The sequence below is a fragment of the Corythoichthys intestinalis genome, chromosome 7 (assembly GCF_030265065.1).
Source record: "Corythoichthys intestinalis isolate RoL2023-P3 chromosome 7, ASM3026506v1, whole genome shotgun sequence".
NCBI classification, from domain to species: domain Eukaryota; kingdom Metazoa; phylum Chordata; class Actinopteri; order Syngnathiformes; family Syngnathidae; genus Corythoichthys; species Corythoichthys intestinalis.
Genome location: NC_080401.1, coordinates 12,333,709 through 12,361,525, shown reverse-complemented (window position 1 = coordinate 12,361,525; position 27,817 = coordinate 12,333,709). Strand labels below are relative to the sequence as shown.

General features: G+C 38.7%; 2 protein-coding genes and 1 long non-coding RNA gene across 3 annotated transcripts in view; 2 read left to right on the top strand and 1 right to left on the bottom strand.

Annotated features, from left to right (window-relative positions):
* Nucleotides 1-20,891, top strand: part of ncbp2 (nuclear cap binding protein subunit 2) — a 61,085-nt gene extending 40,194 nt beyond the window's left edge. The window contains exons 5-6 of the mRNA XM_057840415.1: nt 20,539-20,672; nt 20,749-20,891. Coding sequence (XP_057696398.1) covers nt 20,539-20,672; nt 20,749-20,755 — 141 coding nt within the window. The 3' untranslated portion in view covers nt 20,756-20,891. The remainder of the gene's footprint in view (nt 1-20,538; nt 20,673-20,748) is intronic.
* Nucleotides 1,171-23,785, bottom strand: LOC130918594 (uncharacterized). The gene is made up of 3 exons (XR_009063788.1): nt 23,532-23,785; nt 21,760-21,932; nt 1,171-1,286 (listed from the first exon to the last, which is right to left on the bottom strand). It is a non-coding gene; the product is annotated as an uncharacterized LOC130918594 (long non-coding RNA).
* Nucleotides 21,621-27,817, top strand: part of LOC130918591 (contactin-associated protein-like 4) — a 167,215-nt gene continuing 161,018 nt past the window's right edge. Inside the window, exon 1 of the mRNA XM_057840413.1 lies at nt 21,621-21,943. Within this exon, the coding sequence (XP_057696396.1) occupies nt 21,868-21,943 (76 nt within the window). The 5' untranslated portion in view covers nt 21,621-21,867. The remainder of the gene's footprint in view (nt 21,944-27,817) is intronic.

Sequence of the window (27,817 nt, the reverse complement as noted above, 5' to 3'; positions counted from 1 at the left end):
TGATAAACGAGGGGGATTCCTGCTTCCTGTTTGTTTAAGTGCAACATTTTTTGTTGTTGCTGTTGCCCTGTCATAAGTAGATAGGTTTGCTGACAGGTCATCTACTCATGTGATTTTATTACTATATCAATAGGTATTATGTAAAGTCAAATGCCCCCAGCACCAAATAGGTCCTTGGCTCGTTGTTTTTGACCTGTCACAGGTTAAATATAAAGCCTATTTATAAAACAATCCACCTGCCAGGCCCTAATGTATCAAATACATCTCAATAAAACAATGACTATTGTACTACAGCATCAACATCAAGGTCTGCCTATTCGAAGAGGGAACAATAGCATCAAATAGATGCTGCTTTGACTGGGGCATTATTATTATTTGATCACCAAGAAATTATTATTAAAAATTATTAAATTAAAATTAGGATTCGTCCAATATTTTCCTGCTGCTGCGATTTTTTTTTTTTTTCCCCCAGGAAGCCAAACATAAAAAATTAAGCGGCGGAAATCCTCAACACGATGAAAAAGGCGTTGCAAGTCAGTCGCCCCCCAGTTTCCCAAAGTCAAGAGAGACTGGGTCGAGTCATATGATGACCCAAGTTATGCGGTGTCCAGCGATGACGACTGAAGAGATCCTATGAGGCCTGCCAGATGCTGAATTTCTTCCGTCTGCGACATCAGATGAAAATGACTTAGGAGAAAAAAATGTAGCAAATTTTGATTACATGAAATCTAGTCATATATACAGTACACATTTTTAAAAGAAAAATCTAGTTACCTTCATATTTTAATAATAATGATTTATCTTTGTATAGAGAACACTTAATGCTACAGAAAAGAGTAAATACATTTTTCCCACTGCCATTATCATTTCTCAATGTTGCGCTAGTCCGTTGCTATCCTTGCTTTGTATTGCTTACTAAATTTATGTTCTTTGATGTGTGCCATTGTTTGCTTGGTATAACTTAGCTTTCTATGTTGTGTCACAATTTGACAGCGAAAGCTGATGCTGATTTAACATAAATCTGGTTTCATTTATTATTGTGGCCTATTGAATATTGTTTCAGAATGTAATATAATTACAATATATTATATACCAATAAAATACATTAAACAGTCAACAAAATATGTCAATGTTGTTTACAATTTATGGTTTTATTTTTTTAATGTAATTCATGCCATGCCCCTGTCAGTGCTTCAGCCTCCTCAAGTTTGACTCTCACGTCTGGGATCTCCTGACGACACAGGCATACTCTTGGAGGGTAATTACTTGACGGTTTACAGCAACACCTGGAAAATAAAATCATTTTGTCATTTATTTTAAAAAATGAATAACCAATCATTTGATTTAGAAAAAAAAAACCATGAAAATTATCACCAGTTACTTTGCCAAGTAACTAATTACTCTTACATTCAGGTAACTGAGTTACTAACGCAATTACTTTTTGGGAGAAGTAATTTGTAACTGTAATTAATTACTTTTTTAACGAAAGATTAACAACACTGGTAGTGAGTGTCAGGAGAAAGAGGTCTGCGTTCAAGTGATACCGGTAAATGGTATCCGTGCCTTATTTGTTGGCACTCGCCGATACCGATATCACCATTTTAGTGCCGGATCGCCCCAAACCCCCCCCCCCCCCCCCCGATACTGGTTTCGGTGCAACATTAACATATTTACACCTTTCACTTAAAGCAGTGCTTCTCAATTATTTTCTGTTACGCCCCCCCAAGGAAGACGTAAATGTTTCGCGCCCCCCCCCCCCCAACTCTCTGCCACCACTGTAAATAGTATCATTCGTCTATATTACTATTATAAGTACGCCTCAGCCTAACATTGTGTCCTTTTTTTCTATTAAAGAAAAAAAGTAACATAGATCAACTTATAATAAAGTATAACTTTTTTAACATTGTGTTGCTTGTAACAGAAAAGACTTAACGTGCATCAATTTGCCTGAAGTTAAAAAAAAAAAAAAAAAAAAAAAGTCACATCCAAACTGTAAAAATACACTCAAGGTACATTTTTGACCATTTGATACTGAAAAATAAAATGTAATAAAATCAGTAAATAATAACAAATTCAAATTGATTAGAAACATTTACTCTTCAGGACAACGTGCCAAAAAATTTGACCGAAAAACAACTGAATAGAAGGGGGGAAAAAAAGTCTTTGGACAGAAGGAAAGTTTTTATTTTCGCTGATTCACCACAGTGCTCACTGGTTTACTGATATAACACTGACAAAGCGGGACGATTGTGACAATTGGCAATATTCGGCACATTTTCGCTGAAAAACAATCAAGCGGCTTATCAATGAGATTGAGGTCGAATGTCTTTAAGTGGCGTCTTAACTGATTTGGCTTCTCCGCTATAATCATTTTTAGACTCAGTAAACAGTGGTCTTTCCTCATTTCCCACTATATTAAAAGTCAAAGGCAAACGGCCCGAAAAAAGCGCATTCTCGGCGGCCGAGGTAGAACCGTAGGTGAGGGCGGTGGTCGTGACGATCCCAAGCCGAAAACGGCACTTCTCGGCCGGACACGTGAGAACCGAAGAAGACAGTGGGTCGCTGCTAGTGTTGTATCGGTCGCGAACGATTCGTTCTTTTAGAACGAATTGTTTGGGTGAACGAGACCGAACTAATCACCATCTGCACTGATTCGTTCTATGAAGTTGGTGCTTGTTCACTGCGTGGGAGGGCGTTGAGCAAGCGGCAGCGTCTTCTGACATCGCACACGACCAATCAGACGCCAGCCTCATCGCGGGCAGGGGAGGGACCGGAAACAGAATCAGGGCGTATGTTCACTTCCACGTGTGGCCAATAAGCAGCCAGCGTGCAGGCAGGGGGGTAAGACTGAGTTTTGTCACTTCCCGTTCAGTGACTCGGTCCTCCGGCTCCTGACGTAGCTTGCTGCTAACTTGACTTTCCAGTAATGACTATGCGGTGAACGAATCAAAAAATGAAAGGAAAGGACTTTGTCACATATTTGTTAACGTGGAGCCTATTAAATGCAACTCAAAAAGACAAAAACACCACACAAATCTAGCGAGCATGGTTTAGTGTACTACTTTTCTCAACAGACTCGGGACTACCTATTACGACATACTATCAAATTTACAGTAATTTAAAACACGGGTAGCTACAAGGCAAGCAAAAGCTGAGCTGCGGTGGCGTGACGGCAATGAAGGGGGCAAAGAACTGTCACTATATGGAGGCTTCATGGCAGCGATATTTACGTCATATGTGCACAGAAAAAATATATATTGTATGATCACCATAATACTGATTTGCAATGAAACGGTATATACATGTCCATTTTTTCCAAGTGTTTTATTTTTATTTTTTCGTGTCAGGTGTTGATTGGTTTGACAAATTATGTCAATCCGTCCATCATGTGCTACTCAAGCGCCCCAAAACAACGCACATGGACACGGGAGATGTCGCAATATGTCTACATTTTTCTTATCAGACTAATGAGAGTAGAGAGGCGATATCGTAAAGAGCAAACAATTATTTCTCGTCAGCATTTGACGAACTGAGATGCGGGGACGCCAGGGGAGCTGACCGGATTATTTTATTTATTAATACCAGTGCAAAAATTCAATACGATCACCATAATACTGATTTGCAATGAAACTGTATATACATGTCAATTTTTTCCGAGTGTTTTATTTATTTATTTTTCGTGTCAGAGCGTGTCGGTTGGTTTGACAAATTATGTCAATCCGTCCATCATGCACTACTCAAGCGCCCCAAAACAACGCACGCGAACACGGGAGATGTCGCAATATGTCTACATTTTTCTTAACAGACTAATGAGGGTAGAAAGGCGACATCGTAAAGAGCAAGCAATTATTTCTCGTCAGAATTTGACGATCTGAGATGCGGGGACGACAGGGGAGTTGACCGGATTATTTTATTTATTAATACCAGTAAAAAAATTCAATACGATCACCATAATACTGATTTGCAATTAAACTGGCAAATATGAAAATGTAGTATTGTCTTTATTTCAGAGCAGCACATTCGACAACTAGCTATTTACACTTATAGTTTTAACAATAGTGACTAAAAATAATAGTGATGAGCATAAAAACAAAAATACAACAGAGCGAGAGGTAAATATGATGTGTTGGTCGTTCCATATTTAGACATTAAACTATCGATCTATTTTTATTTTCGTGACAGCAAGCATGCTGCGTTGGCTGGTGGCAGCAGCATTATAAATGTGATCTAGAACATGCTAAAGAAAGTCCGTGCGCCCCCGACCCCAACCCCCCGCTGCCCCCACAAAAGGAAAATGTTTAACCGTGTCCTCAATCGAAATGCAAGCACGAGCCATGACTTTGAACTAGGACAGACGACGCGGAAGTTCTCCCTCGCTTTTGCAGCAGCGGGAGGGAGGGAGACGAGGCTGTCTGTGAAAGCAGAATGATATTGCCTGTCACTCATTACTGAAACTACGACGAGTGGTCAATGTGCAAGAGAGGGAGGGACCAAGCAATGTCACTTCCCGTTCAGTTATATTGCGAAGCGGTCTTTGGTGATTCGTTCGGCAACGTCACTTCCCGTTCACTAACCGAACGATTCGTTTGGGCGGGGAGGGAGATGAGGGTGGCGAACGATTCGTTGAACGATTCGTTTGAACGAATCTTTTTACTGAACGATCCGGAATGGATTCGTTTACTCAAGTGAACGACAGATCCCGTCACTAGTCGCTGCGTGAGTCCAGCTCTGCATGAGTCTCTTCCGTGTGCTCTTGCTTACTTCAAAAATACTGCACGCACTTTGAAAATGAGAGCGCCACTGCCACCCACGGAGTGGATGTGCAAGTACACTTTATTCTAGTACGGCAAAAAAAATAAAAAAAATAAAAGCATGTTCCCCGAGGTCACTCGCGCCCCCCCTGGCATCGCTCTGCGCCCCCCTGGGGGGGCGCGCCCCACCATTTGAGAAGTACTGACTTAAAGCAACATTCTGCAAACTCACACAATTTTGTGCTTCTTGAGTGTTGATACAATTGCAGAATGCAGAGGATCAAGCAAATGCATGCATCACCATTTTAGTCAGTGGCTTTCTGGATTTCAAAATCCAAACTCGCCTGTGTATATTAGCGCTTACCCTCCCTAAAATTGCCCGTCCTCAACATTTCACTAATCTCTTCCACTTCAAAATATTTTTTATGTCCCCTTTACACCCTTGAATACCTACCTTTCATTTCTGCTCTCCCAGAAAGAACAGCTCTCTTTTCATTTTAAATGACATTTAAGAAGTATTATGAAGATGAAAGAAAAGTCCACTTTAATGATTTAATGTAAAAAAAAAAAATAAAAAAAAAAGCAGTTAATCTTCGACAGGATTAGTGTTTGACTGGTGAAATAGAGGTGTTCATGTTGGATGATTTAAATGTGTTAAAACTGACATTTGTAAAAATCAAAGCCACTCATTTTGCTACTTTATTTCTTATTAATATTAGAGGGATCCATGAAGCTCTTCAAGGAGGCTGTGGGAATTTCACTAGAATAAAAAAACAAATATAAAATGATGAATAGATGATGAATATCATTGAGCTAACAGGCTAAGGACAACCAGTAGTTCACAAAAGAAAGATTTTGAGAACAGTAAACAAAACCCCAAAACAACAATAGGTGACACATTTTGGACCTGAATCTTCAAAGTATATGTAAGTGACCTCATCAACCCTATAATTGCAACATTATCACGTCACAATTTTACAGGGTAATTTGCAAAAACATAAATGAACAACCCACCTTCTGACACTAAGCCTTCTAGAGATTAATTTATAACTGACATATGAATCAATTTTACAAAATCCCCTTCTTTGAATAGTTCTGTGTGCCAAAATTATTCAAAGCCTAATTCAGTTTTGACATCTAATTTATTCAATATGATAATGTAGCGTTTCTTTTTCTTTTCTTTTCTTTTCTTTCCTTTTTTTTTTTTTTTTTTTTAATTTAAGAGAATGATATATGAGAATAAACATCAAGTTGTCTGATATTAATGTCAGTTACTTGAGTAGATTTCCAAGTCAACACCAATGAATATATAACAGCGTCTCACATAACTTCAGCCTGTATAATTTGATTAGGAATGGGTTGCTGTAGCAGCTTCAACAGCGAAGCCTACTTGCATAGTAATAAATCTATAGCTGTAGGCATATTCAGTCAATGAGTGGGAATTGTTAACGGTAGAATGGCTTGATTGATTAGAGTGAACAAAAAACTAAATGTAAGGTGTCAGAAGCAAAAATGTAAGGCCGGGTGAAATGGCTTAAAGTTAATGTCAATATAAATAGAATACTTTTCTAGTGACAGTATATATATAATTGTATAAGTGTATATAGAAACGTTTCTGAGTATTTCTGAGTGGTTTGTATATATTTCCATAATCCACCTTGAAAATGTATTTCTATTCATTCCTTCTCAGTAAATCAGCCAGCTAAGGATTTGAAGCCCTGACTTCACACAGTGGGTGTCAGCAGCAACATCTAGAGAGTGGGTGTAAAGGTATCATAATCTATTCTAATACCACGACTGACTTTGACACAATTACTTAAACAAAATTCGTATGCTGCAACTTCAGAAATGATTTTTTATATTATATTTACATACGACATAAATAAATAAATAAATAAATAAGTGTCTTTTAAGAGTTTAAAAATAAATCATAATTTGTGCAAGCCTGGGAACACGTTGGGATCCCGCCGGCGGAGCTGGTTGAAGTGGTTGGAGAAAGGGAAGCCTGGCCTTCCCAAATAAGTATTTGGTCAATACTAAAAGTTCATCTCAATACTTTGTTATGTACCCTTTGTTGGCAATAACGGAGGCCAAACGTTTTCTGTAACTCTTCACAAGCTTTTCTTACACTGTTGCTGGTATTTTGGCCCATTCTTTCATGCAGATCTCCTCTAGAGCAGTGATGTTTTGGGGCTGTCGTTGGGCAACATGGACTTTCAACTCATTCTACAGATTTTCTATGGGGTTGAGATCTGGAGACTGGCTAGGCCACTCCAGGACCTTGAAATGTTTCTTACGAAGCCACTCTCCTTTGTTGCCCTGGCTGTGTGTTTGGGATCATTGTCATGCTGAAAGACTCAGCCACGTCTCATCTTCAATGCCCTTGGTGATGGAAGGAGATTTTCACTTAAAATCTCTCGATACATGGCCCCATTCATTCTTTCCTTTACACAGATCAGTCGTCCTGGTCCCTTTGCAGAAAAACAGCCCCAAAGCATGATGTTTCCACCCCCATGCTTCACAGTGGGTATGGTGTTCTTCGGATGCAATTCAGTATTCTTTCTCCTCCAAACACGAGAACCTGTGTTTCTACCAAAAAGTTCTATTTTGGTTTCATCTGACCATAACACATTCTCCCATTCCTCTTCTGCAGCATCCAAATGCTCGCTAGCGAACTGCAGACGGGCGTGGATGTGTACTTTCTTCAGCAAGGGGACACATCTGGCAGTGCAGAATTTGAGTCCCTGGCGGCGCATTGTGTTACTGACAGTGTTGTCACGGATTACTTAAAAAAGTAATTTAATTACTGATTACACCTAAAAAAAGTAATCTAGTTACTTTACTGATTACTTTATTATCAGAGTAACTAAGTTACTTTAAAAGTAACTTGTCAGTTACTTTTTACCAATTTTTCTCCTTTTGCTGCCTCAACATAAAAAAAACAGAAAAATTTCATCACGTGTAATTGAGTTTTTCACATAAGGCTTAATCTTTGAGTTAGCGGGGGTTTAATTAGTCGATGGAGATGATTTCAACCACCAATGACTCGCCCTAGCTTAGCCATTCTGGAGCACTAAAACTAACAAATAACTGACAAACTGCACGAAATTTGTTTAAATAAAGTCCAACTACTAATTAAATCCCCGCTAACTCCAAGATTAAGCCTATTGTAAGAAATTCTGAACTTCCCCTTTGAAATAAAGACCTAGCCATTAAAATGTTGTCTATAAAAGTTGTAAAGCAATAAAACAACAAAAATTTATGAAATGAACAAATATCCTACAACATACAGTTTTCATAATGGGTCAAAATCATTTTTCGAACAGATCATGTGACTAGCACCTTGAGACTATCCTTTGCTTTGCTTCGCCAAAACTACACCAGAGGAGGCAAGATGGATATTTAGAATTTCTTTAAACCTAAGCTTTCAAACGCTACCAACAACAACTTCAACAGCTGATTGAACTCGAACAGTATCAAGATGTGTGTATTTGATACACTGCCAATGGGTTTTCCCATTGTGAGTGTATCAAATACTTGTTCTCCCCACTGTACAGTATTGGCCAAAAGTTTGGAGACACCTCAAAGGTGGATACTTTGAAGAATGTAGAATACAAAACCTGTTTTCAGTTATTTCATTTTTTTTTGCCATTCCACATGTTCGTTCATAGTTTTGATGTCTTCAGTGAGAATTTACAATAGCAGTGAAAAATGTATAAAACGCAAAAATTATTAAGTGTGTCCAAACTTTTGACTTTCGTTTCAGTCTTCAACATGCTTCTCCCCACGGTCCCACAAATATAAAACTCCGCCTACGATTACAAACTCTTAACTATAAAATGTACATAACTACACATATTATAAAGGCTAGTTGCTGGCTGCCTCGTTACCTGTCGTCTTGTTTTGAGTTTTCGCAACGCGTTGTGCTGTAATTCCAGGTGCTTCCTTGTTGAATTGGATGTCAAGTATATAGCGGTCGACAGTCCATCTGAGCCAGCGCAGAGTTTGCAAAGCACGGAGATATTTTTGTCATCTTTACTGGACGGATATGTGAAGTAACGGCTGTATCTCCAGTGAGCAAATGCTGCCGTTTATTGTATCTCTCCGGCTCCTTTACTGTTAGCGTCGCCCGGCTATGTGGCAGACGGCGCGCATACAGCATGGTACTGCACGTGACCCGTTTTTTTCCGATGAGAAAACGTGAGATGTGATGTCACTCCCAAACTCAAATGCGGTATTTTCTATTCAAATGCTCTTCGTACATGACTACAGTATTCTTCATTCTACATACAGTATGAGGCAAAAACAAAATAGTAACGCACAGTTACTGAGGAAACTAACTTTAATCAGATTACTGGCTTGGAAAAACTAACGCGTTAGATTGCTCGTTACTGAAAGAAAGTAATCAGATTACAGTAACGCGTTACTGACAACACTGGTTACTGATAGTAGCCTTTGTTACTGTGGTCCCAGCTCTCTGTAGGTCATTCACTAGGACCCCCGTGTGGTTCTGGGATTTTTGCTCACCGTTCTTGTTATCATTTTGACACCACGGGGTGAGATCTTGCATGGAGCCCCAGATCGAGGAAGATTATCAGTGGTCTTGTATGTCTTCCATTTTCTAATAATTGCTCCCGCAGTTGATTTCTTTACACCAAGCGTTTTACCTATTGCAGATTCAGTCTTCCCAGCCTGGTGCAGATCTACAGTTTTGTCTCTGGTGTCCTTCGACAGCTCTTTGGTCTTGGCCATAGCGGAGTTTGGAGTGTGACTGACTGAGCTTGTGGACAGGTGTCTTTTATACCGATAATGAGTTAAAACGGGTGCCATTAATACAGGCGGGTGCCTCTCTAATATTTTGAAGTAGGAGAACTTGCACAATTGGTGGTGAACTAAATACTTATTTGCCCCACTGTACATCTGCTTGAGGACCGTCGCACTGCAAATTTATAATGTCGTAATCAGATTATTATTCTTGAATCTAGTCAAATAATTTTTTCCATCTCGTTTTGAGTGTTAAAGACTAGTTAACAACATGTATGCGGTATGCACTATTGGTGGTTGACTAAATACTTATTTGCCCCACTTTAAATAAGTTCAAAAACATGAATTTGCACATTTTCCAGTTTTTAAAAAACATATTACTCCCCATGGGTTAACCCTTTTTCAAGACAAATATCTGGCCATTCAACCCACTATTGGAATAGGTCCTATATCTCCGTTTGCCCCATTTCGAAGGAATTTAGCTGCATAATATACTATATGCAGGGGTGCACATAAGTAGTCCGCATGCGCGCATGCGTACCGGACATAGACAAACGTGCTGGCCATCAACGGCTTCCATACGCTTTTGCGTACCAATGGCTGACCATAAGCCTGTCGCAATATGCAACAATTCCATTTATCGCGCGATATATAAAAATGAAGGCGGTAATTTTTCCGCTGCGATTTATCGCCTCGCGTGCACGTGCGTGCGCGCGTGCGGCAGACGTGCTGTTAAAAGTTCGGATTCCTCGTTACCAACTGCGCAAAATGCATCTTCGTTCCAAGTCCGGCAAAAACTAGCGCCGGAGCCAATCGTTCCCATTATATCCTGTTGTTCAATGTATACCGGCCGCATCAGTGCTCCGGAGTGATTGTGGACCATCTACAGCGCGCCGGTGTCGTTGACGTGTGGGCGCTCCCGTCAGGACTGACATTTCATGCGGGTGGCTGTTTTTCGGCACAACGCCGGATATTTACAACGAAGTCCGCCAAAACATTGTTACCGACTAGGCTGCTACGAACAACCTCGCTTTGACAATAAACAGCTGATTGAAATTAAGAGCGCTGTGTCATATGCTGGTGTTGTGTAGTAATGAGCAGACGTGACTTCAGCGACGCTTGTTAACTTTTTTAATGCGCGCACACACTAGATATCATGAAATGGCACACTAGATGTGCTACGTCCCATGCCATTGGCTACGTGAGCACAGAGTGATTATGGGTTACGTAGTCCATATACTACATCGATGAATTCTAAACTGTCATGACCGAATGGAAGTTAGGAAGGCCAAATCATTCCATACTAGTGACTACAGATAATGTTGCAAATATTGTTAATTCAGTACGTGACACAGATGGATTCGGACCACAAATAGGATGTCTTGCTCATGTAGTAAACCTAGCTTCTAAGAAAGCTGTAGCAATCAACAGTGTGCCTTGCCTCACTTTACAAACAGTAAAGATTGTTCTCAGCACTTTTGTACAAACATTTTTCAGATCAGTAAGAAGTAAGCACATACAGTAAATATTATGCACTAAAATGCATGTTTATATGATGGCAATTTAATTTTTGCTCGCTAGCAAAAAAAAAAAAAAAAAAAAAAAAAAAAAAAGAAACAAAAAATATAATTGTTATATTTTTTTACGGATCATTAAATGTATTGAATCGGATCGAAAACCGTGACCCCCGTATCAAAAATCGTACCCGACCGTGACTTAACTGTATCGTTGCATCCCTATGGAACACCATTGCAGAAGCTATGACGGGGAAAATTTTTCATTTGCCTAAAGGCTTAAGTTATTAAGTGCAATTTTTTTTCTCTTTTTTTACAATTTTTTTTAACACATTTTATTTATTCTGTGGTGCTGTGCGGTATCAATATTGTTGTTTTTTTATTGTTGTAATGGTAAATTGGTTTTAAAAAATTGGGGGGGGGCGCAATAATATCGCAATAATTTATGAGAATAATTATCGCACACTAATATTTGTTATCTGACAGGCCTAGCTGACCACTGTATTTGCGGCGAACACGAGAAAATCACTTCTCAAAATGTCAAAGAGGCAGCCCCCACTGAGTAATTATTTCCGTGTTCCCCCACCCCCGTCAAAAGACAGACAGACGACAGAGACATCACCGGAGCTACCGAAAAAAAGGACTTTTGCTCAAAAGTGGCTGCAGGAGGTACCATGGCTAGAAGCAAATGATGCTCGCACGGAAATGTGGTGCAACATTTGCCGTGAGAATCCCAATGTCGCTAATAAGAGCAGCGCATTTTATGTAGGGTCAAAGAATTTTAGCCATCCAAACTTTGAAAAGCACGAAAAAAAACAGAGCATGTGGCAATTAATCAAACTATCGATGTCAGACAGGACCCCACTCGCCCTATGGACAAGTGGCGGAATAAAGTTATTGTAGAACAGCGCCATGCGCTGACAAACGTGTTTTTGCCCGCATTTCACAAAGCTAAACATGCACGTTCAATGAGCTCTTATGAGGAGGACATCCCACTTTTACAAAGGCTTGGAGTTAATGTGAGAGCCGCATATGAATGCCCTTTATTTTGAATTAGTGCTTTTATGTTTATTTCTTTACATTTCACTTCAAAGTAATGGCAATTTTGTTGTGCCAGTTGATGATAATCAAGCGTTAATTGTTTATATAATTAATTAAAGGTAATTGGCTCTAAGTAAAGCTTGTCATAATTTTATCGCATCAGGCGGGTCGGCTCTCAAGCTCAATGAGAACCAAGTCACATCTCCAGGTCCTCCTCTGAGAACCTGGGCAAAAAAATTATGTGCACCCCTGACTATATGTCAAATAACAGTGTATAACACTTTTGGAGAGAGGAGGAAATATGACTTCTAGTGTCGAGAAAGAGTCGCACCTTTAGTCTTAAAGGTGCTAAATGGATTGTGTGACTTTTTCACTCGTAACTGCTACCTCGGCATAACTGCTGGCAGAGGCTTGCCGAAACAGCGCTGCTACTGTGGGTACGCGCGTGGGTGTGCACAGGCGCGTGCTTCCCTAGAGCAGGGGTCGGCAAAATGTTGAAAGAGCCATATTGAACCAAAACAAATACGTGTGGAGCCGCAAAAACATAAAAGCCTTAAATAAGCCTAATAATAATAAGAAGGCAACTCCTGCTGTATGTACTGTATCTGTATTAGCTATATTAGCGTACTATCAAAATGACTAAGTTGGCTAAAAATACGTAATGAGCCTTCAATGATTTAATGTTTATTTTCCCTGCAGTTCATCTAATGTATGTATGAAGCCACCTTAAGCTTAACTTCATTACAATATTAATGAATTGTTTCATTGCTTTTATGAAATTATAGAAATGCAAAAAGAAATAAGATTTTTGATGTAATTTTTATTTTGAGGTTTTGAAAAACAATAAAATGGAACTTGCATAACATGCCCCTCATTTGGGCATGTCTTTAATTTTCTTTATTATCTTGGTTTTGTATTTGAAGTCTGCAAATAGGTGTTCTGATATGTTGATGAATGTCTCCTTCATGTACTCCATCTGTAAACGGGTTTCTATGATTTATTATCTCCCGAGTTGCAACAAAACTTGCAGCAGTAGTGGAGTTTGGCGATGCAATCCACTTAAATCTATTTTTGCTCTCCTCTAAGTTCTTCAGAAGTAATGCAATCACACTTTTTTCTATCACTCCCAACTGGGTACTCGGCTTCAAATGTATCATGCCTTCCCTTTCCATCTTTTCATTTTACTCTTTTTGTTATTTGACAACTTCTCGCCACCGAGTAAACATTCAGGCAATCTTTCCATATTGGCAACGAATGCAAGTGATTCGGTCCAAGAAATGTTGAATCCTCTGTTCTTGGTTATTTTTCTCGTTTTCCCTTTCGATACCATGGCCCATCACACAGCCGCCGGTTTGTATACAGAAGCCACCCTGCTGATAGAAATGTGTGTTGCAGGCTATGACGCAAATCTTCATTGACAGAAATGTTGAAATTTAATATTTATTCTAGACATTTTTATAGCATTGGAAAACGTTAAGAATGTTTGTGTCATTTTTGACCTGAACACTCTCAATTGAAGTGCAGACTATTGGGGATGTCTCAGTTAAAATGTCAAGGCTTTGTTTACTCATCATGGCATTGGTGGAGCATGCATGGAGTAGGCAAGTATTTTGAATTAACACAAAACATTCGATATGGTACCTTTAATAGACAATGGAAAGTAGCAGGATAGAGAGATTTACAAGAAGGGGAGTCTGGCAGATTATGCCATCAATTAGATTAGATTCGTTTCAGGATGTTCTCTGTGCGTCATGAGACTTCTGAGCTTCTTCTTCCACAATGATTCAGCACTTCTATGGCTCCAACATTATAATTTTTTAGTCACTGTTTCTTAGTTAGGAAGATTACATTCCATTGCAGTTTGCATTTTTCCCCTCCTGATTTCGATAAGAAATCTTCTAGCTCAGGTTTTTCATTGTCGTTTATTCTATGCCACAAGCAGTTTTATCGCAGCACTTTTATCAAATAAGTCCTTTTTTCCCCAGAAAGGAATTGTTTAAGGCCCATTAACAAGGACTACATGCTTAATGTGTCGCAGTATCCCACCGGGATATAGTTTATTTATTCATTCATCTTCCATACTGCTTATCCTCAGGAGGGTTGCAGGGGTGATGGAGCCAGCCAGTCGTATTATTTGGACATTGATCAACTATTTTTTACTGTTACATACAGTAAGTGTTTACGTTAAATAATCGAAAAATTGCAGTTGAACCTTTCCAGGGACAGTGGTCATTACAGTGAATAACTATTCAAAAGTTTCTTTTTTTCTAAATGAATACAGGTGCCCCCCAGGTTACTTATGCGATTTCGACTTTATGACGCCAGAGTCTCATCCTTCATTTTGTCTCCAACTGTATTTAAAAATTTTTTTTTTTATAAACAGTACCCTATTGTACTTCACAGTATCTTATTTTTTTACTTTTTCAGTTTTACTTAGAGCTAACAAGGCAACTGTGCTTTTTGAAGCTTTTTACTTCCTTCTCTTTTGATAATTTGTAAAGCTGTAACACACATATGTACACTTATGTTCAAATCAACACGCATTTTAACAATAAAACACTTGACACAAAACAATGGGTATTCAAACGTCCATCTTGTTTGGTCAATATGTAAATTTAGTAGATTAAATAAGCCTAATTTGCCTAACAAAAGTCCGCTATCTTAAATGCTACGAATGCTGACGTATTTACTAAACTGAATTACAAATGCAGACACAAACATATATTAGCTGAAACAACTTACAGCCTTGTGTGGGCCAAACCAGAGCACAGCTATCCTCTGTCCATGTCAGACATCTGAGTCTGCTCCTCAGTCATACAAGGCGACAGTCTAGCCAGACTCAACACTGCCCCAAGAGGGCACTGTATCCTCCATTATTAAACAAAATACAGTGGCACCTCTACGTACGAAGTTAATTCGTTCCAGGACCTTGTTTGTAAGTTAAAATGGTCGTATATCGAACAGGATTTTCACATACGAATACATTATAATTCCATTAATTTGTTCGACAGCCTGAAAACCTACACTAAATCCTAATAAATACTGCTGTTACTATCGCAAATAGCAATTACAAAGAGCAAAACAAATACATTATGAATAAAAATCGTGATAATAATAATATAATAATAGTAATAATAATAATAATACCTCTAATAATGTAACAAATCGGGTTCTAATGTGGTGAATGTATTTTGCGTGTTGTACCTAAACCGCGGGGCTGACGGCAGAGTCAGAGAGAGTGCAGTTGGGATATTACTTTCTCTTTTAACGTCCTGTTGTTGCTGGCTGGGCTTCGACAGACAATTGGCGTGTTGTGTTGCTCAACTTCTGAAATAAACTATGAAAAACTTGACGAATCTGGCGATCTCTTTGGTGATGGTACCACAATAATAATTGTCACCTTAACTTATAAAGACTGGCAAATGGATGTCGGAGGTGTATTGTCAAGCAGTTCACGAATGCGCACCACACTAGTCAATTGTAAGCCTCACCTTTTTTGTTTTTTCATCATCTGCTTTAACATTCTTCGAACCCATGTTGATTTCTCTCACAAGAAAATCCGCGTGCATCCGTCATGCAGGGAAACAATGACATTGCGACGCTGTCATAAATCGTCGTATTTCGAGCATTTCGTCGAATGTGGAAACAAATGGCATATGTCTAGGTACCACAATCGTTTCCCCTACATAGTAATTATTGTGGCGGGCCGCCACACCAAAATAAAAGCCGCCACGCCTTGCAAATGCGTTTTTTATTTTTTTTTTGGAAGATTTAAAGATCAGAATATCAAGAATATGGACCAGGTCAGCACGATGTCAAAGATGGCATCACAGACTGATGAATGGGGAGTGCTGCTGACGGCAACATTCGGCCATTGCGTTGACAGTGCCCATCTAAACAGTGAACTGGGAGATTTTTCTTCAATGAACTGAGTAAGACATTTGGTCAACTGTACATTGTACAGAACTGTACAATGTGGGTTTGAGATGCTTGAGTGTCTTCATTTCCTAGATCTCATTTTTTTCTAATTTCTGTGTTGGTGAAGACAGACTTGAGCAACAGGGGGATCATCTTGCAGCATTCGTCACATTGACTATAAATGGACCACCTATTGCTGATTCCCCCCAACCCCACTCTTTTTTTTTTTTTTTAAATCCAGGAAAATCAGGTGTTCCCAGGTAGGGTGCAAACTGATCTTTGTTATGGTTCTTGAAAAAAATAAATAATAAAAAAAAATAATCATAATTTAAAAAAATCCTATTTGTCATGATATGAAACAAATTCGCCACGGCACAACATGATGGGGTTTTCCGACTTCGACGCAGTCCACCACCACCACAGCTTCAAAAAATCCGAGGGGAAACCCTGTACCACTCTGCAATACTTTTAGACCTTTGAGTTATTTTGATAGCTATTTTGAGATTTAGGGGTACTTAAAGGGTTAATTCCGATTTCCGCGGAAATTCGGGTTTTGTCACCAGCATAGGAACGGAACTCGATCGTATCTCGGGACTACCTGTATAATAAAAACATCTGAAACGTTTAAAGAAAAAAAAAAAAACACAAAAAAATTGAGTTTTAGATCATTAAATGTTTGATACATTATGGCCAACTATGATTACATATTGCTAATTAGAAAATCTTTCATTTAATGTGAGATATGCGTAAACAGCATGTAACGTCACACCTCCATGTATTTAAAGGTAAACAATGTATTTTTCTTTTATTCATTTTATAAGCCAGCTGTTGAATCTCAAGATTCATATCCTTTAAGAGTCCCTTCTTTCTGCTTTTGTAATACACTTCAGACAATAGTACCATTACACTGTCAATTGAGTCCTTTATGTGTTCTCCGTAAAATGTGCGTGTGTGGTGTTACTACTATATACACTCTACAGTGCCATCTCTCATATGCTGTTTATCAGTTTTTTTTCGCTGCATGTGCCTTCGCTTATTTTTTGCGTACAGATATCCTTTTAAACTGCATGCTCTTCCGCATAGAATCATCCAGCACATTGTGATGCCAGTGCACCAGCCACTGTGGCTCACTCTTGATAGTTATTAGCGTTCTACTGTTTCCTCTCTATTTGAAACTGTAATTGGTCATCCAGGGACTTCTAATGTGTGACAGTTTGAATAACGTGTAGTCTTTACTGGTTTATACAGTGGGCTGTATCAACTTCTGTAGCAGCTAAAATGTCACAGAGGAAAAAACTTTCCTGGCTAATCCTCCCTTTTAAGTAGAGGCTTGTACAAGGACTTTTCATCTTAAACTGTCACAGTGCTGAGCTTTAATACTTTTATTGTAAAATGACACATTAATTCGACAGTAAATGTGCTTGGTGACTTCAGAAGCACCCAATGAGTCGAGCCTAAACATTTGTACATGATATGTTTTTGTTATTGTTCATTCATTCATTCATTTTCCAAGCTGTTTATCCTCACGAGGGTTGAAGAGGTGCCGGAGCCTATCCCAGCTAACTACAGTGGTGGAATGTAACGAAGTAAAAGTACTTTGTTACTGTACTTAAGTACATTTTTGTGTATCTGTACTTGAGTACATATATGAAGTTTTACTTTTTACTATATTTTACAACACGCATCTGCACTTTTAACTTCGCTACTTTTCCGATTGTTGCCTACATTACACGTTACTTCTGTTTGTTTTGTTTGTTTGTTTCTTTTATTATGAATTGATAGTTTTGTTTTCATGCCTCCGGTGCAATCGATTAGCCCGGTGCAATTATACCGTAATTCAGCACCAGAGACAGCAACACGACTAGAAGTAAGATTAGGCAGATGAACAAGATATTGACCAATAAAAACAACAGTGAGAGCAGCACACTTTGAGATGGGTGCTACACAATCTTGTGCAGTAGGTGGGGGTATACACTTGATAGTTGCTTGCAATCCGCCATTAAGCAAAATTTAGGATTTTTATTTTTTTTTCTTTAGCTTTATAAGCTAGTGTTTACAGTGCACTCAATTTTATTGCTTGCTTTTTTTCCTTCTGCACATTTTTAATTAAAATTGAGCAGTCAATGAATTTTCTGATTCTTTCTTTGAATATTGGCTAAGATCTCTCTCTCTCTTTCCCTCTTTCTCTCTTTCTGTCTGTCTCTCTCACACACATATATCACACTCTATATATTGCATCGGAAGAAAAGACTTTTACTTTTTACTAGGGCTGTCAAAATTATCGCGTTAACGGGCGGTAATTATTTTTTTAAATTAATCATGTTAAAATATTTGACGCAATTAACGCACATGCCCCCCTCAAGAATAAAATGACAGCACAGTGCAATGAAAACTTGTTACTTGTGTTTTTTGGAGTTTTGCTGCCCTCTGCTGGCGCTTGGGTGCGACTGATTTTATGGCCTTAAGCACCCATGAGCATTGTCTATTTACATCAACAATGGTGGGCTACTAGTTTATTTTTTGATTGAAATTTTTACAACTTTTATTAAAACGAAAACATTAAGCGGGGTTTTGATATAAAATTTCTATAACTTGTTCTAACATTTATCTTTTAAGTCTTTCTATCCATAGATCGCTTTAACAAAATGTTAATAATGTTAATGCCATCTTGTACTTATATTGTTATGTTGAATGTATGTATCCATCTTGTGTCTTATCTTTCCATTCCAACAATGATTTACAGAAAAATATGGCATATTTTATAGATGATTTGAATGCGATTAATTACGATTAATTAATTTTTAAGCTGTAATTAACTTGATTAAAAATTTTAATCGTTTGACAGCCCTACTTTTTACTTGTAATTTTAAACAAACACAAGTACTTTTGTACTTTTACTTGAGTATTTTTTTTCTTATAGGGGCTACGTGTACTTAAGTAATTGTTTTGCACCTGTATCCATACTTTTACTTAAGTAAAAAAAGTGAGTACTTCATCGACTATACAGTAGGTGGGGTACTCCCTGAATCAGTTTCCAGCCAATTACAGGGAAATTATTAGTTTTATTACCGTGTTTTCTGCACAATAAGGCGCATAGGAGTATTAGGCGCAGTAGTAGTAGTAGTGGTTGGAGATGTGTTGTACATCCACTAGATGGTGCTGCGCTAAAAGGGAATGTCATGCCATGATTAACCAATATTGATCCATACATAAGGCGCATCGGATTATAAAGCGCACTTGTCTGCTTTTGGGGAAATTTAGACTTTTAGGTGCGCCTTATCGTGCGAAAAATACGGTATTTCTAACATATTACGCTTTCAAACCTCGTGCATTTGATCTGGAAATAAGAGTGTTTCGTTACACCATTACACCAAAAAAACAACATATTTTTTTATTATAAATTGGTATATATGGGTATGATCATAATGATGTACAATAAAGTAGTTTGTTGATTTTCTAAGTGTGGCCCAGATGACATGATGTACACAGTGTGGTCCAGGTTAAGGGTTACTAAATATTCTTTAATGCGGCTGGGATTAATGAGGCAGAGTTGCTCGACTTGATGTAGCGTAGTTTTCGGACTATAAATTGCAGTTTTTTTCATAGTTTGGCTGGGGGTGCGACTTATACTCAGGAGCGACTTATGTGTGAAATTATTAACACATTATGATATACGTTCACATGTTATTTTGGTGTCACTGGAGTGACACCGATGGCTTGGTAAACTTTTAAGCATGTTCTTTATGATATAGTTATCTGAATAACTCTTAATAGCTATGGCCACGTTCGCGTTCTGCCTTTGGCAAAGTGTGTTCAATTGTATTATTTACTTTTTTATATTGAAATGCATGCTTTTAGTTTGTGGCGCTTACACGGCCACGTGGGGGCGCACTTGCACTTGTTTACGCGAAGAAGAGCGCTCACACGCCAGAAGAAGACGGACAGCTACGCAACGTCTCTGAGCGAGTGGGCGAAAGAGAGGGCGAGAGACACCTGCAAACCTACGTTCATTGTTTATGCTTGTAAAATGTCTCTACAGAGGCAACCCCTGTTTGGATCATCTTTTCTGTTGTAGTTGTGTGTTTTCCACCCGCGATTGGACACTTAGAGCCAGTTTTGTGGTTGCTTGAACGATGTGCTAATGCTAGCGAACGCATGCTAACCGTTTGTGTCATTGGTGTAATAGCACTTAATTATCATTTATTTACGTTGACGCAAACCTGTTTGGTATCGAGGACCAAATTGATTCAGCATATTATACGGAAATCCAGCATAGTCATTTGGGAGTTTAGCTCGCTGTTTAGCCAGGACCGAGCCGTAGCAACCTGGTGAGGACAGTATATTTGCATTTCGTTGTTCATGCATCATGTAACATCATACTGTACACTTATTCAGCGTGTTGTTCACTATTGTATTTTTACATTAAATTGCCTTTCAAGATGACATACCTGTTCTGTGTGTTGGATTTTATCAAGTAAATTTCCCCCCAAAATGCGACTTATACTTCGGTACGACTTATATATGTTTTTTCTCCTCTTCGTTGGTGTTAGGGCCTCTGCCCCTCCTTCCTAATTACAGGTCAGACGGGTGGAGTGGCCGCAGCTGTGATCAGTTACAATCAGCCAGCTTTAAAAGCCCAGCGGACGCACCACAACGTCGCCAGATCAACTTGTCTTTCTTCTCAGTCAGTTGTATCCCGCACCCCTATTATATACATTGATTTTGACTCTCGGCTAATGACCTCTTTGTCTTGCTTCCAGGACCTGATCAGCACGCCCCTCGTCGGATACCTCAGCTTATCTTCTGACCCGCTAAACCCGACAGCTGCCGACATCCCACGTTGGATTCAACTTGCAACAATTCCTCCTTCCGTCTGAGTAATCATCGTGTGTTCAATAAACTTGGCATCTCCCCACTCACGTTCCCTGTTGTCTGCGTTGGGATCCCCCACCACTTCCGCAATCCTTAACAGTTGGGCATTTTATTGCTGGTGCGAGTTATACTCAGGTGCGACTTATAGTCCAAAAAATACGGTAGGTCTTGGAATGGACAGGCCAGTCATCAGCATCAGAATGATCATCATCCAAAAACTGCTGATAGATTCTATTCATATGAGGCTGGGCATCACCAGCAGATATCCTGTATATGAGCCATTTCAGCAACGTGTGTAGTGATATGAGGGTGTGAGGACCTAATTTCAGTGGTCAGAATAAAAAAGAAGACCTGCCACCAAACGATTTATAGAAGAGGATGAATCAGGTAGCAGGGCCTCTGAAGTTTTTCTCGTGTCAAAAACTCAAATCTGAACATTCTGTCATCTGTGGAGCAAATAGGAATCAATTCTCCCTTTCCTTGAGTTGTATCAGAAAAAATCAATCCGGCTGCACTGCATTGACCTGTGAGATCCTAGGTGGTTGTGACACATTTTGTTAAGGTTTAACATTGATATGTGGTTGTTTGGAACATACAGTATTCCCTCTTAGCGTTGGAGCGCTGTGCATCTTCTCTGCATCCCAAATTCCCCGTGCACATGTAAAATAAATGAATACATAATAAGAAGTTGACAGCTCTTAGAAGAGTCACTGGGCAGAACAACTACATTATGTGTGTTATCCCAAAACAATAATGATCCTCAACTTGCCACTGCTCTGTGCTGATACATCTGCAATAGTCTGTGAAAAGCCACCCCACCTCTTGATTTTCTCCCTCCTTTTCCTCCTTCTATTACTTGACGGAGTGCAGACGGTGTGAGAGCATTCCCTTTTTCTTACCGTCTGTACCAACTAGACTGTGGCAGCAGCTGAGTGTAGCTGGAGGAGAGAGAGGCAGCGAACAGGAGCAGAGAGGACTGTCTGCACTCACGGTATCGTGGTTTCAACATGCCTCTGAGGAGTACAAGTCTACCTGGGATTGCTGTGCTCATCTCTGCGTTGCTTCGCAGCCCCTGTGGGACAGGTGAGCAGTCCTTTTAGGTTCACCGTGAGCCATAGGCTGGTTTTTGAAACATTTATAATACTGTGATACATCCCGGGGCACGGGGTAATAATTCTTACTTTGATGATGGACAGCTTTTTAAAAGCATATAAGAAAACATAAATTCAAGGAACCTTTTTATGTGTGATGTGCACTCTATGGAGCAGTTTTGAATCTCATGACACTTTGTGTAATGACAATAAAGGCATTCTATTGTATTTTATTTAAAATGGTTTTACTCCTACATTGTCCTCAACGTCCAAAACTGATGGCTTGTCATGTTTTGTCTTTCTATCTTAATTTATTGCCATGAAAAATACATCAAATTAAACTGGTTGTAGTTACAATGTAACTAGACAAAAATAACAAACATTCAAATCAAGTTTCTTGCATTCATGCAATTATTATTGTTTTTTTAATTTATTATTTTTTCATATTTTCATTATTTTTTAATATTAAAATAATGGGGAAAATGTAATAAATAAGGGAGTATAACAGAGTTATACAGAAATAGTTATACAGAAATATATACATACTGTACATACCTTCATACTTAAAATCATGTTGTTTAGTGTTAGGAGATGTGGTTGCTCAGCATAATGTTCAATAGTATGTCAGTTTCAGCCAACGTAGTTTGCAAAGAATACAAGTATAAAATACCCTCTCATGGAAATAAGATTGAATAGTGGTTGTTGAGAAGATTGATGGCAAATGAGAGTGTGGTTTCAAAGCATACAGTAAGTATAAGCTAGGCTTTCTCAGCTCTTTTGTTTAGAGAGAAAAATAACAAAAAATATGACATTGAATGACAGACACTTGCTGGCATTGACCGAAAATGACATAAAAATAGTGAAAGATACAACAGCACCTGCATAGTTCTGCTACCATCAAGATAAAGCCAATTACCGAAAGTTCAGATTTTATTTCTATTCTGAGTGGTGCTGGAAAATGACATGATGATCAGATGAGTTAAGATGTATGAGTATTGAACAAACAAGGGAGAACAAAAGTGAAAGCTTTTAATATGAGTGATCAGATCCATATCCTGCCTGACATGACATGAAACAATGAAGCATGAACAATGGCTCCAACTGCAAAACTGTCAACCAACATCTCCATGATTAGCTGCACTCAAAAAAAAAAATGAAACATGGTATTTAAGGAACAACCTTATTTCAAGTGGTTTCATACAACTGCTTTAAGTAACTATTAAGTTATGTAGTTCAGTGAAAAATGCCTAGATGATTAAGTAAGACTTAATAAACTAATTGAACGAGTTAAGCAATTCCTATTCATACCTTTTACATGCAAAATGTGTAACCACCACTTGTTTTCTTACAAGAGGAGTATTAATTTTAAATATCCATTGTAATGTGAATATTCTGGATAGTAGGGGACTCTAGTGCAGATTTTGCGCCTAACTGGCAATTATACCCTATTGTTGCACTTGCAAGAGATAACAGAGGGACTTTGCATCCCTTAAGTAAGCACAAAAGTCAGGCTCAATATTTTTTTTTTTTTTTTTTTTCAATCAAACACATTCCAACAATATACAGACAACACTACTTACAGTCGTGGTGTCATTTCACCCACAAGTCTTTGCGCCTGCTTTGTTTTCTGAATGCTGAAACACACATTGTCAGCCGCGCTACGCTTAGCTCCGTTCCGAACGACGCAACAAATACGTTTGTATTGTAGTCAATACGAGGTGGTCCACATGATTCGCTCAGCTCCGATCCGGATGCGCCTGAGTCCGCCTCTCCGATCCGTCAAAACTAATATATGTACGAGGTCTATTTTCTGGTCCGTCAACCTGCGGCCGGATCAAGCCCTGCTGTTTAGCACACACCAAACAGGAAATATAACAGCAGCAATATCCGGTCTTTCAAAGCAAATAATGTTAATAAAAGTGTTATGCATCTAATTTTAACCATATTTTATTGTAATTTACACAAAACAAAATGTATACAGGTCATTTGCATGGGATGTACAGCACTCACGTATCTCCAAACAATATATTTTAAAATGACTAAAGGAAAAGACATTCTTCATAATACTATTGTAGCGTGACTAGGAAGTGCTGCATTGGTCGTCAGCGTGACTCTCTTTTATTGGTGTTTTTGATGCGGCAACACGAAGAAAGCGCAGAAAAAAATAAACAGTAAAAAGTGAGCTAGACTTCTGTGCTTATTTACTGAAACTAATTGCCGCTGACAATTCTTGCAAGTGCTGCACTATGTTTGTGTATATATGTGTGCGCGCGCTAGAGATAAGATCTTAAGCCAAAAGCCGACCCGACCCGAATTTCGGGCATGGTCGGGCCTATAATGTCAATTATTACGTTCGGGTCGGGCCGGGTTTCTCTCTCGCTAACTTTTTTGTAGTAAATATACAGTATATATATATATATATATATATATATATATATATATATATATATATGTCAACTAAAACGATGTATTGATATTAAACTAAGGAATACCGGTAAATAAATAATTTGAATGAAACAGAGAAGGCGCTGTATGGCAATTGCGAACGGAGCCGCGCGGAGCCTCTCCTTGTCAGAGAGGCGTGTCCATGTGAGCACTATATCCCACACAGAAATATATTAAACAACCTTTTCCAGTGTTATTTTGTTGTGTAAATGCATTTGTAATGATTATAAAAATATGCAGACTATTTAAACATTTAAAAAACTTGCGTTTTTTTCTGGCAACTTGGGAAAATCAAAATAAATGTAAAATGGGCTGCTGCATTTAATTGCCAAGAAATTGAAACATGAACTATCCAGCTGATAGAACAGACACACAAATATAAAATATATAAATGTTTATTGAATATGCATATACACTCTTGTTAACTGGGAGAATTCTTTACAAAAGACAGGCTTTAACTTGTTTTTCCAAGCAGTGCTCTGTCGAGGTCTGACTGACACATCGTGCTCCGGCCTACAAATAAAACATAACATTTCGGGGATTTTTTCCGGGCTTGGGCCTCCAAACAAAGTTGATTGATCGCGCTTGGGCCGGGTCGGGTTTTAATACCCATGGGCCCGGGTCGGATCAGGCTGGATTTTTTAGCCCCAATCTTACCTCTAGCACGCGTGTATAGGGGCGGGGGAGTTGCATCCGCGGGTTATTGTGTGCTTTTGTGTGAGTTGAACTGAATTTAACTGTAGCTAAACTGTATTACTGGCCTTTGTGCATTTTTGGCGTGTTTTTCTCCCTGAAAATACTGTCACAATAATAAACGTTGTGTTGATCTGATCAGGTATAGTCTCCTCCATTTTGAGCATGCGCGTCTAGAGTCCACGGGTGTACGGACCGCATGAGAGTCGTATGCTGTGGGCATTGGGCTTTGCTGGCGATCTGCATTGTATTTGTTGCGTCATCCGGAACGGAGCTGAGTGGAGCGGAGTGGACTCTGTGTGTTTCAGGGGTGTTTCGGGGGTGACACGTGCACTTAAAATGGGTGTGGCTGATTAACGCTGCAAGTACATTTAACTCTGCCAGTGGTGTCTGTGTTCAACTCACTTAATTGACTAGTGTTAGAACAACACCCAAATCAACACCAATCAATTTCAAAATGTGTGCAATCACGTTACATATACATTAAGTAATTCTTTTTCATTAGTGTTTTAATTGACTCTCTTACATAAATGCAACAATGGGTTCAGTAATTTGTAAAAACACAAAGCTAATATGTATATACAGTAGTACTTCTACATACGAAGTTAATTTGTTCCAGGCCCTTGTTTGAAAGTCAAAATGGTCGTATGTCGAGCAGGATTTTCCCATAAGAATACACTATAATTCCATTAATGTGTTCCACAGCCCGAAAACCTACACTAAATTCTCAATAAATATTGGTGTTACTATTGAAAATATCAATTACAAATAGCAAAACAAATACATTATTAATAAAAATCGGAATAATAATATGATAATAGCAATAATAATAATAATACCTGTAATGATGTAAGAAACATGATTCTAATGCGGCAATTGTGTTTGCGTTGTGTACCTGAACGCATCGCGTGGCTGACTTGGTAGAGTGAGCCTTTTTAGTTTCACTTTTACCTTGTTTACTTGCTGCGGGGGACACCAGGCATAAGTTGATGGAATAAAGTATTAGAAACTAGGGCTGTCAAACAATTAAAATTTTTAATCGAGTTAATCACAGCTTAAAAATTAATTAATCGTAATTAATCGCAATTCAAACCATCTATAAAATATGCCATATTTTACTGTAAATTATTGTTGGAATAGAAAGATAAGACACAAGACGGATATACAGTGGGGAGAACAAGTATTTGATACACAGTCAATGGGAAAACCCATTGGCAGTGTATCAAATACTTGTTCTCCCCACTGTATACATTCAACATACTGTACATAAGTACTGTATTTTTTTATTATAAATAACAATAAATCGAGAAGATGGCATTAACATTATTAACATTCTGTTAAAGCGATCCATGGAAGACTTGTAGTTCTTAAAAGATAAATGTTAGTACAAGTTATAGAAATTTTATGTTAAAACCCATCTTAATGTTTTCATTTTAATAAAGTTTGTAAAATTTTCAATCAAAAAATAAATTAGTAGCTCGCCATTGTTGATGTCAATAATAATTATGGTGCTGAAACCCATAAAATCAGTCGCACCCAAGCACCGGCAGAGGGTGGCAAAACACCAAAAAACACAAGTAACAAGTGGAAATGACACTTTGCTGTCATTTTAATCTGTTTGAGCGGGGCATGTGCGTTAAATGCATCAAATATTTTAACGTGATTAATTTAAAAAATTAATTAACGCCCGTTAACGCGATAATTTTGACAGCCCTATTAGAAACCTAACGAATCTGGTGATTTCTTTGGCGACTTTACCACAATAATAATTGCCACCTTAATTTATTAAGACTGGCGAATGGAGGAAGACCGTCATAGACCATCTACGTTTGTATTGTTGAGCGAGCCATATCACGAATGCGCACCCCACGCTCATATTTTTCTGTCATATCTAGTTTCATGTCAATGCATGGGTCGCGTTAACCGAATATTTTCCGTCGTTGACCGGTTTTTTAAAACGGTGACGGAAGAAACTGAAGTCCAGCCGTCATTTTGACAGGTTGCAATTCACACCCCAGACCACAGGGTGGCGAGTGAGCATATTAATTAGCTATTGTCTCTCTTGTTGCATGACGTCGTTGGCCTGACTCGGAAAAATGTCAAGGCAACTGAGTGTTTGCCTGGCACGGCCAGACTGTTCTCCCTGTATTTTTCAAACACTGAGAGAAAAGTCTGGGACACAGCCTCTCGAGTAGGTACAAAATCAATCGACAAATCAGATTTGTTTATTTGCGTGACGTGTTCTTCACGAGGAACGTCACTCTTGCGCGCCGAAAGTCGTCTCTACAACAACAAGGATGGCGGGAGAGCCGAGAATATGTTCCAATCCACGGTAAATTCAGTTTTAAATGAGCTAAAACACATCGACACGAGACATTGACAACAGTCTGTCTCGCGCTAGCCATGTTGAATAAACTCGGTTCTCCTCGTATGTTTACTTCCGCGCGCAAGTCCCTCGTCCTGCCCTCGTCGCTTTGCTAACGGCACGTCTGCCCGTCGCTGATTGGTGCACTCCGCTGTCTGTTTGCCCTTTGTTAAGCTTGTTCGGACAGAATATCAATTAAAAATGAATGAAAACTAAATACTATTGAGTATGTCATTATTATCTTTTTAAAAATGTAAGTGACGGGTAAAAATAGATTATGACCGGATTTTTATGACACAGTCAGTCAAAATGACAGACAACGAAAAAATCTAGCGCAACCTCTGCTCAATGGTAGCGGTAATC